We start from the raw sequence: 16260 nt of genomic DNA on the forward strand, positions 1-16260 counted from the left end.
TGCAGTTCTTAGGACGGAATGTAAAGCCGTGGTCCATTGTTCATTGTACTTGTGAAAAAGAGCTAGGGGAATTTCCCCTGTACAATGAACCTGTAAATACCGTACATAGCGTCTTGTCTTCTCTCTCACGACCAGTGGAAGAACAGCTCTTCAGTGAGCTAAACTGGTTCGAGATCACTTACTCACTTTCTTTTTTTCTAACCTTGTGTTTGAAGGGAGCAAAACGTTGTATTTGTACTGACCTGCCAGGGTGCAAACAGCTCCTTCCTGAGGTAGAGTTCCCAGGACACCTCGCGCTTGTTCACGTTCTTCAGCCCCAGCTCAATCTCCGCAATGTCGTCCATTATTAACTCATGGCCATCTCCCAGGGAATACACCTGCAACAAGAAATCAAAGATCTCATACCTCTTTGAATTATGATAATTGTTTTAATTTGTGAATTTCTTGCTTTATTCAACCTGTGAATATCTCATTCTGTATAATGCATTTTCCCTATGGTTCTTACAAGGCAAAAGACATACAATGTGTATATGCATAACTTGCATGTACTAATCATATAAAAATAACTTCATTAGGAATTGAAATAACCTCTTCTGGGACTCTTCTGGGACCTTTGACCTAACTTCCTGTTAGTGTCCCCAAGGTGTCTAGCATGTGGAAACCAGCCTCCAGCCAACCATCGGTCCTAGCACTCCTGTGGGACGGGCTGGTACCTCGGGTGATACGGAATATACCATGTTGTATTCTATATATATGTGCTGTTGCATACAAGATACTGTCATGTACTGTTCCGTACCTGATGTGATACTGTCATGTAGAGGCAGAAGCCGAACTTGTCCCTGATGCCGACCTTCTTGGCGACCTGGTGAGTGATCTCCTGTATGGTGGAGGCGGAGTCCATCAGAACTCTGACAGTGTTCCCATCCATAAGGGTTACTGGGACCTGGAGGGGCTTCATGGTACAAATCGCCTGCAGAAACATACATGTATAATTCTGATCATACTAATACATACATATTAACCTTTAGCACACTAAAACAGCTGTTTGGAACCCCATTCCCTATTGGTTACAGAGTTAGGCAGCAGGAAGAAGTATAAGCATTCAGCAGTGACAAGGTAAAAGTAACTTAAAGGTAAAGCGGTCAAACCTCAGACTTAGGACAGATCATAATGCATGACGCTTTTTCGTTAGCTAGTATTGAATTGTGGCTTCGCTACGGCTTGCCTATTTAGCCAAACACACTGGGTCACCCCTTCTCTTCTCAATCAGTGTGTTGGGTTCTTTTACCTGCAGAGGTTTGACACCCTAAAGCTCCGTCATACACTAACTTTACTATTTTAGCCAGATTGATGAACATACCTGCAACTCAAACCATGAAGGGGGCAGAGACCTGGCATGGTACCCTGTAAAAATATACATGGTAACATGCGCTCTGCTACTGAAACAGCAAGGAAACTTGCTGCCATACGTGCATGTGCCACTTGACAATATGAAGAATGATGACCGTACCTGCAACTCAAACCATGAAGGTGGCAGCGACCTGGTGCCGTTCTCCAGAGTCCGTCTTAGTCTCCTCTCGCAGAAGGAAGCTCTGTTACCGCCCGCAGTCAGGATGTAATTAACGAGGCACTTCAGGAACTGGACAGAACAAAACACGTCTTTAATTAGATGTTTTATTAATACAATCATGTATGTGGATGCTGACAGTGCTGACTCTTACAGGTGGTTCCATAACCTTTTAAAATTCCCGATATAGTAACTGTTACAAACTTATCCAGCAATTTATCAGCACAATCAAATTTTCTCTTCAGATCTCTTTTTGGGTTCCCCTTTTTTTCATTTGTTAGATATTTTGGCTCTTTTATCAGTCGTAATGAACGTCCAGTGCACAGGAGTCCACTCAAGCCTCAAAATAGCCCCAAACACGCAGAGAGTTCCACAACACTACACCAAAAAGTAAAAGCCTGTATAAAAGTAACCCTATACCCTGTTTGAAATTATGACCTGATAACTTTGAGACAAGTTGAGTAACAGGGCTAGCCCTTAACAATAGCCATTTGCTAGTTGGGCAACCCTGGCTGTTAAAGTAAGAACGTACATGCCAAACCAATAAATAATTAGAGAAACAGAAATCTTACGAAGGGTTGATGTGAGGGGAGGAAGCAGCTGACACAGGCGGACATGAGGAGCCATCCCCGCTCCTGGCTCCTGCTGGAGGGGTTCTTGGACAACTGTTTACACAGCTGGCAGTAGATCTCTGTCCTGTACAGTAAAAAACAAGGAGTTGAGTTAAAACTGATCTCAATCCAGTTTCAGCTCACTGAAGAGCTAATCGTCTTCTGACTGTTCTTGGACAACTGTTGACACAGCTCACAGTACACTTAGTCATTTAATACAAGAAGTTAAGGTTTATCTCAATCCAGTTTCAACTCACTGAAGAGTTACATGTAATCGTCCTTTGGTCGTAACAGAGGAGATATCGATTTTTGTTATGAGCATTTGGTAGTATTCAATATTATTTTGCTTTCAGTCATGTAGTAAATATATTTACACTGTATTCTGAGTTGAAGTGTTGAACTTGTAGGATGCTTTTCACAAATCTCAATTTCAAAAATCTGAGAACGAAGAAATCAGATTGTGGTAAAAGTAAAAGACGTACCTGAGATTAGAACTGATGATCCCGTTCCCCACGATGATGCAGATCTGGTTAATCTCCGCCGGGGTGAGTCCTAGCAAACCCAGGTCAATCTGGGGCGCTCTCCTCAGGGCTGAGTTGACAGGACTCTCCACTGTGGGGGAGCTCGGGCCTGGGCTACTCTGTCTGGACACGCTGTCACCGGGGGACACCTGTGAGGTACAGACATGCTGATTGGTTATCATGGAACAAACATTATGATTGGTCAAACTGTCACCATGGTACACCTGAAAGGTACAAACATACTGATTGGTTATCATGGAACAAACAAGCTGATTGGTCATCTGAGGGGCTCTCTTAGGGCAGAGTTGACAGGACTCTCCACTGTGGGGGAGCTCGGACCTGGGCTACTCTGTCTGGACACACTGTCACCAGGGGACACCTGTGAGGTGCAGACATGCTGGTTGGTCATCATGGATCAAACAAGCTGATTGGTCATCATGGATCAAACAAGCTGATTGGTCATCATGGATCAAACAAGCTGATTGGTCATCATGGATCAAACAAGCTGATTGGTCATCCAGGAACAAACATGCTGATTGGCCATCCTGGCCCTGGAACAAACAAGCTGATTGGCCATCCTGGAACAAACATGCTGATTGGTCACACTGTCACCAGGGGACACCTGTGAGGTACAGACATGCTGGTTGGTCATCATGGAACAAACAAGCTGATTGGCCATCCAGGAACAAACATGCTGATAGGCCATCCTGGCCCTGGAACAAACAAGCTGATTGGCCATCCTGGAACAAACATGCTGATTGGTCACACTGTCACCGGTGGACACCTGAGAGGTACAGACATGCTTATTGGTCATCATGGAACAAACATGCTGATTGGCCATCACGGAAGGCTCTCCTCAGGGGTAGGGCAGAGTTATCGGGAAGCTAGGGCCCGGGCTACTCTGTCTGGAGATACTGTCACCGGGGGACACCTTTGCATGGTAAAGAGTATGGAAGTTAAACACACACCACTACCTGTGGACTAGCCCCCAGCTATATATATAGACTTGCAGTTGAGACTTGTAGCTGTGTGGCCTTAATTTAAGGGCTGCAAATTGAAGATAGGCGCCGCCAAAGGCTCCACCAAGTGGCATGGAAGGACAGTATCATTAAGACAAACAGAAGATTTTAGCTAAAAAATATGTAATCCGCAATGAATGATTGAAAAAGTCATTTACTCACATCTTCCCTTGAGATGTCGTCAGTTTCCTCTTGTATCTCCCCCATGAACCGAAGTATCGTCATGAAGTTCTCTAGAGCAGCCTGGAGAAATAATGCAGCAATCGTATATTCATTCATTCATGATATTAGCTACAAAGCATCATCATCATCATCTGGTCATGAAGCTATCATGGATGTTCATGGCCCAAAGCTAGGAAAAAGGCTCATTGGATGGTTTCCTGAGGCTAGCACCTGCGGAATTCCTCAGTTGAAAATGAGTGCTACTGGGCAGGTTGCCACTGTCTATGAATGTTGGTTGTTGAGTGGGGTGTGAATGCCCCCTGGGAACCACAAAAATGTGGTTGCTAGTTGGATAAGACAGTTGTTTGGTTAGCAGAGGTTCTTAACTAATGTGTAAAATTGGATGAGACTGTTTCAATGTGGTCTCTGACTGCAGGTGGTTGCCTGCGCCAGGTGGTCGCTCGGCCAGGTTTGACTGTAGTTTGAAAGTTATGATAATACACTGTATATAGACTGACAGACTTGCACTTGCTGAGGAGTTCTGGGGCTCCCCCATCCATGTGCAAGCACGTCCAGCCCCCATATGATGGGGAATAAAAGACGTAAAATTGGAGAGAGAGAGAGACATGTAGTACCTGTTTATCTTCCCGGGTCTTGTACGGCAGGAGTGGCTCGTGCAGCGGCTCCACCTGCCTGTGTACCCTGGTCCCCTCTCGGTAGTTCGCCTTCGCAAACTTCTCATACGTGAACTCTTGGGTCACGTCTTCGCCGGCCTCTTCCCTGTCTGCGGCAGCGAGTGGGCCAATGTCGCGAACGTAGGATATATGCGGGCTGGCTGACCGCTCGCTGGGACTGTGACTGCCAGAATGGCTGGAGTGGCTACCATTGTATGACCTGCTGTCAGGCACCTGAAGACGATCGCCTTGAACATCCTGTAGACAGACAAAATCATCATCATCATATTTCATACTCTTAATCTTCTCCCTAATGCCTAACTCGGTAACTAATTAGCTGACAGAGAATGGGGCACCAAACAGCTACTTCAAAGTTAAATGTGCTAATTGTCAATGTTCTGTAGGCAGCCAAACAAAATCATCCTCATCATACATGTATTTCATAGTACTGTTTTTACATTACCTTAACCTTCTCCCTGCTGAAGTACTAGCCTTTTGACACCAAATTTGTATTGGTTACAGGGTTAGGCAGCAGGGAGACGGTAAAGTTAAAAGAGTTGGAGCATACATCTTGTAGTCCGCTCTTTTTCACTTCAACAACATTTATCACTCTGAAGTAGCCGTTTGGCACTCAATTCCCTATTGGTTACATAGTTAGGCAGCAGGGAGAAGGTTAAACTAGTTGCAGTCTTGATAAGTTTCTTAAGGTGAAGTATGGACAGCCTCTTCTCCTTTTGATTTCTGGAGCCTGACCAAAGGAACAGTTTACCAGCTGGTTCGCCATGGTAACAACAAGTAACGTGGCCAGTGAAACCTTAAACAAACAGAAGGCACGGTTTATCTTGATATCCAAGCAGATATTTAGGATCTCGCTCAGTGTTTTAGAAATGTTTTTGCAACATGTAGTATCCAGAAGTGTAATCTCCAAGCAAGTCTATTGGTTTGAAGGTACATGTAGTATTCTTTCTGACTTCTGCCTGAACTTGTGGTTTTTCCTTTGTTTCAAAGTCTAGCCTCTGATAATTTGATACACTTTCATTGATAATTTGGAAAGAAGAAGGTTAAGATTTAAAAAGATTATTTTTCAAATGTGTTAGTTTATATCAAAATTTAAAGATTATATATGTGTTTGTTTCCAATAAGTAAAGGATGCTTTTTTAGTTATGATAGATACTCGATTATTAGATAGATTTATAAGTATTATGGGCTATTCATTGTATAAAGGTGGACACCAGAAAGAAAATGTTAACAATCACTAAATGGAGATGTTACCAAACAAACAAACAAAGTTGATGTTGGTTCAGTGCAGCAGGTTCTGTTAGTAGAAAGCCTGGGGTGCCTTCTGTTATGGTGCTGTACAGTAACTGATCCAATACTGACACATTACAGTGACTGTAACTGTATTGTACAGTATCAGATTACAGTCCTGTTGGGTTGCGAAGGGATCTTACCTGTGTTGAGCGGAACGAACCATTGTTGGTAGAACAGGGGCTGACGGACCTACTATCTACCATCTCCACATCGTATTGCACCGTCGACAAACCTTGGGTCAGACCCTGTGGGGTCGTGATGGCGAAACGGTCGGGTTAGTCATAACATGACCAACGAGGGTGTCAATTAGTGTCTGAGGATGTGGGTTTTTTCAGTTTGTGTGGCAGGGTGTATACTGAAAAACTTAATAAAATCTGCAGCATAGTGTGGAAAAAAAAACAGTTTGCCAATCATCTTTAGTTTGTGGTCTCCATTACTTAAATAGTTACTGTAGTACAAGTCAAGGTAAGACAGAAGTATATATAAGGACATACACTGAGAAGTCACCGCCAAAACTGTAACCTTAAAAATTACAACGTGAAAATTTCTTCAACATGACTGTACATAGGATTGGATTGTGTGCAGTCGCATAACGTTGTATCAACCTGTTTGTGGTGTGATGTGTCACTGAGAGAGAGAACCAAAAAATGCAAAATTTACACTCAGGTACCTCCAGGTTCAGCCCTTTTCTCTCCTTTTGTCCTCTGGACGGTGATGAAGTTTTTCCCAAGTGTCGTTCGATTTCCTTGTCGTCTGTATCGGTGTCGTCGTCGGTCGTAACTGGCCGGTTGCCGTGGTCGATGGAAGTCTTCTTCTCCAGATCACCGAGCGATATCTTACGCTCCGCGTCGTCCGCCATTTTGTCTCCTTCACCTCCTTATTGATGGGAAGAAATCGGGTATTAGATGGAAATGTATACCAAGAGCGAGACATTTTGGGATATTTGTTGGAAGTCAATTCCATGGGCTGAAATATCAGTTTTAAGACAGAGTATGATGGATTAAATATGACACTCAGATGCTTTTCTCCCAGCTCTCATATTTCTAGACTTTAACTTTTGATTATAGAATTTAACTTTGAAGATCTAACAACCAATTTGGTTTGGCCTTAGCAAGGAGGTTATATAACCTCCTTGTCCTTAGCCAACTCTATCACCAACAGAACATTTTTTTGTTCTGGAATGAGTTTTTATAAAATGTTAATTTAACCCTCCAGCCATTTTTATTGTCACTTCACTACAGCGGAAGTATTTCAACACCCACCCAAAGTAAATATTTTCTGTGCCATGACTTGTAAGTAAGCAAAAGTTGCATGAATGTCAAAATAACTGTAGTGTGGCAGCTAATGGACAAATTTGTTTGATCACTCTATGGCCAATGAACATTGATTTTGATGTGACAGTGAAAAAGCTAAGTTTAGCTTTTAGAACTAATTTAAGATATATTTAATGGACTGGGATAAGTGTATACATGTCCCATAACTTTTTTAAAGCTAGATTTGCATTCAATCATTATTTTAAACCCTTCAAACACAATCATATAAATACTGCTTACACAAACCCTACAGTGTTGTAATAATCTTCAAAATTCCCATATCTGCATGGGGCATATAGATTTGAAACAAAAAATACCAAAAGTTAACTCGTAACTTTATTAAGTACCTGTTTAACGAACCCAATAGCCAACAAGGCAACAAGCCATTATAATGCTTTAAAAACATAATTTGCTTGGCGTGAATAATCATGCTAGTCTAGATTGTACACAGCTCAAAATTTAATGTACTACCAATGTTTTTAGTTATGCACATAGTATACCCACTTTTGAAGACTTCAAACTGACTGCATTTTTCGTCTTTTGCAACGATGTCAAAAATAAGCAACCAATCCAACAGCCTGCCATGCCCCCAAGGACAATACCCAGGTCAGAGGCAATGACCTGGTGATCCCAATTCACCAACAACTACTGTAATTCTTGACTCGTTAACAGTAACTTAATTTTAGCTACTTAAAACGTCACCGATCAAACGCTTAAATTTCATCATGGCAAATGTTTCATTACTAACATTTGAGACAGTGATGTTTGTTGCCACTGTTAAAATCAAAAGCTGTGAACTACAGTAACTCCCTTTCCCCCTACAGACTAAGATTACCAACAGTTACTGCAATATTAGATAGATTTACAGTATTTGGCCACAGGCTAGGTCTGATGAAACAGTGGTGAAAGACTGCCTGACAACTTCTGAACCAGTATTTCTATCCCAGTGTGGCTGATATACTTGTACATGTATAAAATTAAATAGGACAATATATGAAAATATTAAGAAATATTTGAAGAATGATCAATTTGACACTTTACAAAAGGAACAGGCCTGATTTTTGTCTTCAGTGATGGACACAAATATCGCACATGGCTTCCAGGGCCTTTACTTAGCTAATGAAGTGAAATGTCAATTACACCACCAATTTAACATATGCCTGGAAAGAGGGAATTTTCGGTTTTGCATTTTTCAAAGAATGCTGAATTTTCTTCTTTATTCCCATCGCGATCAATCAAACTTGAAGGAAAGTAATTAAAGGCTCTGCTGTCAGCAGTGCAATGATTTAAGATTAAATAACCTGCACAAATAAATGTGCAAGGGGTATAATTATCCAATTGTCTCAGCAGACTGGCTGGCGAATCCTCCACCCAGCTCTGCAAGGTTGTAACTCTATATCAAAACGTAACGTTACCGTGTTACTGCAAATACACGCATACCTGACACACTTGTGCCTCCAAGAACTAGATGATATCTGTGGTATGCTCAAACGCCTCCAGATATGAAGCTTACAGAGTTTGACAGTGCAGAAATGTCCATCGACTTTGCTATGACCTCTATCGGAGGCTACAGGTACGACAGGTTCGTACCTGCTCGACTATAAAAGCATATCGGTTGTCTTAACGTTCTAGCTTTGTTGTCAACAACCTTTACATGTGAGAAACGCCTTCACAGAAATGTCTACTTGGAAGGGAAGAGTTTCTTACCTTTTCTTGGGCGTTGAGCTACATGATCGGTGGCCTGTGCCCGGCATACGTGGTAGGTTAGAACGGCCCGGTCTTAACCGGTTGTACCGCTCGCTTCAAACACCGGAAAGGTGTCTGTATTGTTGTCACCTGGCGAGACTAAACCACTTTGGTTCAGAGGGGGGAATAAAGTAGCACAGCTCTCTCTTTATTTTTCTCGAATGCCCTCGGCTTGTCTTTAGATTTATATAGCAACGTCAGTGCTATAGTGGTATCGACTGTAGTAAGAAAATTAGTACTTTTAAACATAGAAATACATTTTGTAATGAATTCGTTTTGTAGACTGGAATGGTGACAATGGGCGTGTCCACGTAAGGTGAGCTCAACGTAATGGTTACGTCACAGCCTATTGTTCGCATACCTGTATACGTACAGTGGTCATGGCGGGCAGAAATTACAGGATCTCTGTGCGACGTGTACACGGGTGATGATACCTCAGGGTTCTAGACTTGATTGTAGGGTGCCGACACGACACGTTGCACTTATCTATTGTAAAAATCCAAAGGGGCGAGTACGCCTCTCCCGGGATTAGAGCCCGCGCCAATCCCGATCCGCACGGCTTGGGAATTCAACGCGCTAACCACTAGGCTAAAGGTTCGAACCAGTTAGACCGGAGGTTGATCCCCACTGTTACACTACTCCCCCTTTTCTTTCTAGACTCGTCCCGAGTCTCCGAGTACGACATCCTGTGTGATCTGATCGTTACTCACAGGGTGAGTTACTCGTGGGAACCACTGTAAAAACCCAAAGGGGCGAGTACGCCTCTCCCGGGATTAGAACCCGCGCCAATCCCGATCCGCACGGCTTGGGACTTCAACGCGCTAACCACTAGGCTAAATGTCCGGACCAGTTAGACTGGTCAGTTAGTGGAGGTTGATCCCCACTGTTACACTATTACTGTGTATGAAATATATCAAAGAATGCTTAGACCTTAGACCCAATAGTGTATATATACAAGAGTACCTCCTTAACTTTCCTTAGGCGTACGCCTTATATATATACCCCCGCGTGGTTTTGCCTAGTAGTAGATAAATGTGGTGATAAATGTGGTGATAGATGTTGATGTGTAAATGATACGTTAAACTCAACATGTGGTTTTATTCCTATAACGTTACATGTACTTGTACGTAGGTTTACTTGTACGTATGTACTACGTTGATAATGTGTATCCATTTGTTTGTATGCATAGATGCAGTAGGCCTTACAAAAGGCTCTGTACTTTTGTTGTGTCAGTTAAGGTTGTTGTTGTTCTATAGTCCACGCAGTGACACGCACGCTTTCAATGCTGGGCGCCGATAAAAAAAAAAGCCAGAAGATGGGTCAAACAAAAATGCAAGATGCTTACAATAGTAAATGTAGAATTCGACAAGTATTGATATAAGAACTCGTAATAGTAGACTATTCACGTTTGTTCTATATAACGTCAACATGTAGAAATAGCAGAGAGGGGATTCTCGATGAATAGTGAAGACAGACACCGGTTGTCGTGGCCGCCCTCTCCTCTCAATTCATTTTCCCTGTCTGTCCTCTTTAACTTACTCTCTTCCTGATCCTATACGTTTCACAACAGACGTCTTCTGGCAGATTAAGTCATACCTCTGCGGCATTTGTCAAGATTAGTCATGAAGGGATTGGTCAGGGATATGATGAAGGAGTGAGTACTCGAGTCTTAAGGGGACTGGTCAGCCTGACGCCATCGTGCACAGACTTGAACACTCTTTAAGTTATACGCACAGTCATGCTCAGTAAATATTTCTCATTTTGCCTTTATTGAAGAAAATCCATTAGTGGTGTGCCACGAGGCATTTGTAAAAACAATTCTTCTAAAAGTGCTCATTGTGTTCAATAATAGTTTGGTATTCACAGGTTTGTTTGTGGAGGTTAGACATCCAGGTAAACAATATATAAAGACAGTTCAAACTCTACAACTGGATAAAAATTCGGTGATTTATTTCCGGGCGTTTCGAATGACATCCATCATCACTCTTCTTCAGCGTCACTAAAGTGAACTAGCAAGTTTCCACAATGGCTTCGTTGATCGTCCTCGATCAGCGAAAATTCCGCTAGAGGGCGTGTTTTTCCTATGCCCCGTGGCAGGCCAGAATCTCCTTGCCAGCCTTGGGTTTGTCAGGGATGGACCAGGAGAGCGGGGTGAGACCCAACAGCGTGACGTTGCGCTCGTGGGCCTTGGTACGGCGGAACTGCTCGTCGGTCCCGTGAAGACGGTCGAGGACGCCCGTGAAACCGTAGCACTGGTTAAACCTGTAACAACACACCGTAGTAGTCAGTCTGGTTAACTGTAGAACCGCAACATTACACCGTAGCACTGGTTAAACCTGTAACAACAATACACCGTCCGTAGCACCGGTTAAAGCTGTAGAACTAGAACAACACGCCATAGCACTGGTTAAACCTGTAACAACAACACACCGTAGAACTCAGTCTGGTTAAACATAACAAAAAACAACATCGCATTGAAGCACTGGTTAAACCTGTATAACAGCAACGTCACACCACAGCATTGGCTAAACCTGTAGAACAACAACATCACAGAGTAGCACTGGTTAAACCTGTAACAACAACACACCATAGCAGTAATTTAACCTGTGTAACAACATCCCCACATTGCAGCACTGGTTGAACCGGTCGAACAACATCGCACCATAACACTGGTTAAACCTGTATAACAACAACATCACGCCATAGCACTGGTTAAACCTGTATAACAACAACATCACGCCATAGCACTGGTTAAACCTGTATAACAACATCATCAGACCATAGAACTGGTTAAACCTGTAACGTTAGAACAACATCACATCGTGGCACTGGTTAAACCGGTAGAACAACAACATCACACCGTAACACTGGTTAGACCTGTTTAACAACCTCATCACACCATAGCAGTCAGGTTACCACTGGTGCCTTGGATTGACAGTGGTAACGTTACATCTTGTATGACACTACTTAGCTTCCTCTCTATAGTGGCCGACCACATGTCTATAGTGATCACTTTTGCCATTAAAGTGGTTGCTGTATACACGTTTTTATGTCATGCCTGGGCAGGGATAACGTACAATACGGGCGTTCCGGACCGGTCTATATTTTACCGCATTGCACGGGCTTCGAAGTCGCATTGCCCGGGTTTCCATTGAATGATTCGAACGGGCTTCGCGTGCGCTACTGTCGAAAATTCGAATACCGGATTCGGACGTTGGAATCGATGTTGTTGCAATTTTTGGGCGAGCACACAAAATTTTCTCAACTTCTGGCGCATTTTTAATTTAAATTGTTTTTTTTTTCGGGTTTGGTATGGCATAGATATGATACAGGGCGATCCAACCTGCAGGCGGGTTGGTACCTCGGGCGATACGAAATACACACCGCATTGCATTCTATATTTAACTGCACTTACTTACTGTCAAGTTGGCCTGTAGCAACCTACATTGGAACACCCGAGACGGACACAGGCCTTGAGGTTGCCAACATGTACCAGGCAATGGGGGGCAGAGACATGGGCAGCTATCACGACTCGAGATAGGAGAAACCTATTCTCTACCAGACTAACCGCACCGGCTATAGGGAAATATTTGCCAGGGGTGTTTGGCCATCGAGGGTTTCATTCGCAGGCCCTCTCTCCGCAGCCTGCTCCCTTCATACAATTCACTCAATTTGGCCAATTTCTACTATTTTCCCAGCGACCCGAGGAGCCTGGTAGATGCTACGAGAAACCTGGACTCGACATAAGCAAGCACGTACAAGTAACGATAAGTAACTAAGTACTTACTTGGCATGGTGGAAGTCGTGTGCCTCGTTGGAGGGCAGCAGAGGGAAGTGGTAGCCGCTGTGGGAGATGGTCGTGGCGGTGAGACACAGGCAGAACCACAGCCAGAGTGTCGCCACGTGGGACCCCATGAGGATGGGACCTGAGACGGGGAATAACGAACAGGGTACATAAAAAAGGTACAACGAACGAGTACGTTGCTGAAGGTTAGACATCCAGGTAGTAAGATACTCCAAAAATAGCTACTCAAGCAACTGGATAAAATTTGGAAACAGTCAGGCGTTTCAGATAGCACCCACTATCTTTCGTCAGTGACTAAGGACAGATCTGGTAGAATTGGGTTTTGTCTTAACTTAACTATCTGTCTTAACTTACTATTCTATTGAACCATCTGAAATTATCTATTCAGAGGTTTGGTATAAAACCCCAGTTCTACCAGATCTGTCCTTAGTCACTGTCACACTGACGTAAGATAGCGGATGCTATCTGAAACGTCTAACAAACAGAGTACATAAAAAAAGTACAACGAGCAGGGTATATAAAAAAAAAGGGAGATGCCCTTTTCACGAATTTGCTCACGTCACTAGAATGAAAATGAGTACCTTAGCTATAGCTTGAGTTTGGGACGTCCCTCGGAGAAAATGTGAAAAAATTCCAGTTGCCTGCGACTACAGGTAGCACGTTGGACAGAACGTACTCCACAGGTGCGTGTTTAGCACAGGCACAGCAGGTGAGTACAGGTGAGAAAATACATTCTTACCTGCGACTACAGGTAGCACGTTCGACAGAGCGTACTCCACAGGGTGGCAGTACAGTGCGTGTTAGGGTACGATGAGCACAGGTACAGGTGTACACAGGAGTACAGGTGAGAAAATACATTCTTACCTGCGACTACAGGCAGCACGTTGGACAGAGCGTACTCCACAGGGTGGGCATACAGAGCCACCATCCCGATGGGCGCCGTCCACTCGTGGTGCTGCTTGTGAATCCACTTGTACAGAACGGGCCGGTGCAGCAGCCTGTGGGAATTAAGATGTCACATGTTAATCACATTTAGTACATGTTAACCAGTACAGTGGCATCGTATAGCCGTCGAAAGAACCCAACACACTTATCGAGAACAGAAGGAGTGACCCGTTGTGCTTGGCCAAAAACGCGAGCCGTAGCGAAAGCGTATTGCACTACTAGCCGAAAAAGGGTTATGCCTCGTATTCAGTCCTAAGTCCCAATTATCTTAGTGTTGGCTATGTATATGTTAGCCGTTTCATAACATGTCACAGGTTATCTAAACTAGTTAATGAGTGGGACTGACCTGTGAAAATAGTAGAACAGAACCTCCAGCACGAGCACAAACACTACAAGCTCCACCAGAACCCAGTGGAACAATGGGAGATCCCGTCCGCATGGCATTCCCCTCCAGCGCAAGACGGGCGGCGCACCAAGGCAGATGATCAGGCCGCCAACAACCAACTGGTTGAATAGAACCAACTTAACGGCTTTCCACAGCTTTACATGGTCCACCTTAAAAAGAAAAGGAAGAAAATGGTTATAGCTGTGATTTTCCAAAAAAAAATTCAGCCGCTATTGCAACTGTCAGGCTGCAGCGAAATGAAATAAACCAGTCATCGTAATGTTCACAAGTTGTGGCGTCGCGGTGGCGCAGTGGCAGGGTGTTTGGCCCAGAACCCTGAGGCCCTTGATTTGAATCCAGGGTTCCCTGGTTTGTCTCGTTGACGTTGTGCACTTGAGAAAGGCTCTTTACACAACTTCTTGTCATTGCACTGAGGTGAAAATAAGTACCAAGCTTCGGTTAGGGACGTACCTTGGATAGAACGAGCCACACCTCGAACACGTAAAAGAACCCACCACACTTGTCGAAAATCAAAAGAGTAGGGGTCCTTCCCGGTGTGAGTGGATCAGATAAATGCAGCTTGTACTCTATAGTGCAAACCTGGTGTGTTACGCCATGAGGCGATTTACCGGGTATGTAATACAAACAAACAAACAAACCAGTTAACTGGAATGTTGACAAGATGCTCACCGGAACGTTCTTGTCCTCCTGTATTTTGTACCTCAGCAGGGCGGCGGGATGACCGGTCATGTCTACCACCAGGAGGCAACCGCTCACTATCAGGAACACCAGCGTGGGAACCAACCATGTGCCTGCAAAAGAAAATATGGATTTTCCTCATTAATCATGCAAATCAAGTCCAAATTTGACTAATCTGCACTTCAGTATGTGCATTTCTGTTTAAGCTACATGCGTACTAAATATCATGGAAATCCGTCATTCCTTCGTTCAGTTATTTCCCTTGGCATATTGACAAAAACGCCCCTGCAGTTCCAGAGCAAGCTGCAAGGGGGCCCAAACCTGAGCAACTCCTTCCTTACATCGCAAGCTATCTGCCACCAGAAAATCAAGACCATAGCGCGTCCAGGTCCCTAAAAGATACGAAAACCGGAAGTTCTGCTGCAGTACCAAGGTCACACACCAGGGGACCCAAAATCGACCTTGACCTTGACCACCTACCCACATTCCAAATATCATCACAATACACCAAGAGGTTCTAAAGTTAAGCTAACTACAAAAGTCCGGAAACACACTCAGACACGCCCAAGCAATATTTCTATTTTTCATGCAGATAAAAACTGCCAACCATAACCTATCCATTATTTATCATAATCAAAGCCTAGGAGAGGAACCCTTAAGGTAGAAACAGTAGTGTTCATCTGAGTTGTGATCTACGAGAAATCGGCTTCCACTCACCAAGAGCTCCCAGCAAATGTTCATCTTCTCCAAACAAGTCGTACACCAGATCCCACTGGTCCTGCCAGAAGCTATTTGATGCCATCCACAGGCGTTGTATATACATACAAAACAGCAACGTGAAAGGCATAGTCCCTCGTTTGTAGCACGCGACGAAAACTCACCTAAAAGTTACTTAGTTCCTGCCTCGTAAGAAGGCTATGAAGGGGAACTTGACGACGAAACAGCTCGTCCCTCGTTTGTAGCACCTGTACCCTTGTCCCTTAACCTTATTTGAAAGGGATGGTCCCTCGTTTGTAGCACGTCCCTTAACCTTACTTGAAAGGGATGGTCCCTCGTCTGTAGCACTCGTCCCTAGAGGCCCTCGTTTGTAGCACGCGACTGATCTCTAATCAGAGATATCCGTCGAAAAGACTAGGAGTGGCCGAGATTTTTGACGTTTCTCCCTGCTTGGAGAATTCACGCGACCAAGACTCACCTAAAAGTTACACAGCTCATGCCTCGTAAGAAGACTACGAAAGGAAATGACGACGTTCGTTCATGACAGGATAAACCAGGTCAAGGTCGCCGACGCCTACACTCTTCGCCGATGAACATCGTATAAACATAGTTGTTTCAACAGCAAAACAAATGTGATAAACATAACCATTTACCCACGCATATTTATGAACTTGTGTATTCTTACGGCATTTTCAGCTACGGCAGGTGCAAAAATGACCTGCAAAAGCACCGCGCAACCCTCGTCCCAGTTGGTTTGTCCCAATCCACGGTTTCAAAATCTGGCT

At 43.9% G+C, this 16260-nt stretch overlaps 2 protein-coding genes across 5 annotated transcripts in view; both read right to left on the bottom strand.

Annotated features, from left to right (window-relative positions):
* Positions 1-9022, bottom strand: part of LOC136445116 (myosin-VIIa-like) — a 14967-nt gene extending 5945 nt beyond the window's left edge. The window contains exons 1-11 of one of the 4 annotated variants that reach the window (XM_066442979.1): positions 8886-9022; positions 6536-6732; positions 6006-6110; positions 4516-4812; positions 3881-3961; positions 2661-2848; positions 2140-2263; positions 1542-1639; positions 1361-1391; positions 797-970; positions 243-377 (exon numbers count right to left, since the gene is read on the bottom strand). In XM_066442979.1, the coding sequence (XP_066299076.1) occupies positions 243-377; positions 797-970; positions 1361-1391; positions 1542-1639; positions 2140-2263; positions 2661-2848; positions 3881-3961; positions 4516-4812; positions 6006-6110; positions 6536-6724 (1422 nt within the window). In that variant the 5' untranslated portion in view covers positions 6725-6732; positions 8886-9022. Of the gene's footprint in view, positions 1-242; positions 378-796; positions 971-1360; positions 1392-1510; positions 1640-2139; positions 2264-2660; positions 2849-3880; positions 3962-4515; positions 4813-6005; positions 6111-6535; positions 6742-8885 lie in introns of all 4 variants that reach the window. The other 3 variants (XM_066442977.1, XM_066442980.1, XM_066442978.1) reach the window with 3 other exon arrangements.
* Positions 9023-10674: 1652 nt separating this feature from the next.
* On the bottom strand, positions 10675-15804 carry LOC136445441 (fatty acid hydroxylase domain-containing protein 2-like). The gene is made up of 6 exons (XM_066443466.1): positions 15476-15804; positions 14750-14871; positions 14021-14229; positions 13594-13727; positions 12712-12850; positions 10675-11186 (listed from the first exon to the last, which is right to left on the bottom strand). Exons 1-6 carry the CDS (start codon positions 15603-15605, stop codon positions 11006-11008), a joined length of 915 nt encoding a protein of 304 aa, XP_066299563.1. The 5' UTR covers positions 15606-15804; the 3' UTR covers positions 10675-11005.
* Between the last annotated feature and the right edge of the window lie 456 nt (positions 15805-16260).

The sequence above is a fragment of the Branchiostoma lanceolatum genome, chromosome 11 (assembly GCF_035083965.1).
Source record: "Branchiostoma lanceolatum isolate klBraLanc5 chromosome 11, klBraLanc5.hap2, whole genome shotgun sequence".
Lineage (NCBI taxonomy): Eukaryota > Metazoa > Chordata > Leptocardii > Amphioxiformes > Branchiostomatidae > Branchiostoma > Branchiostoma lanceolatum.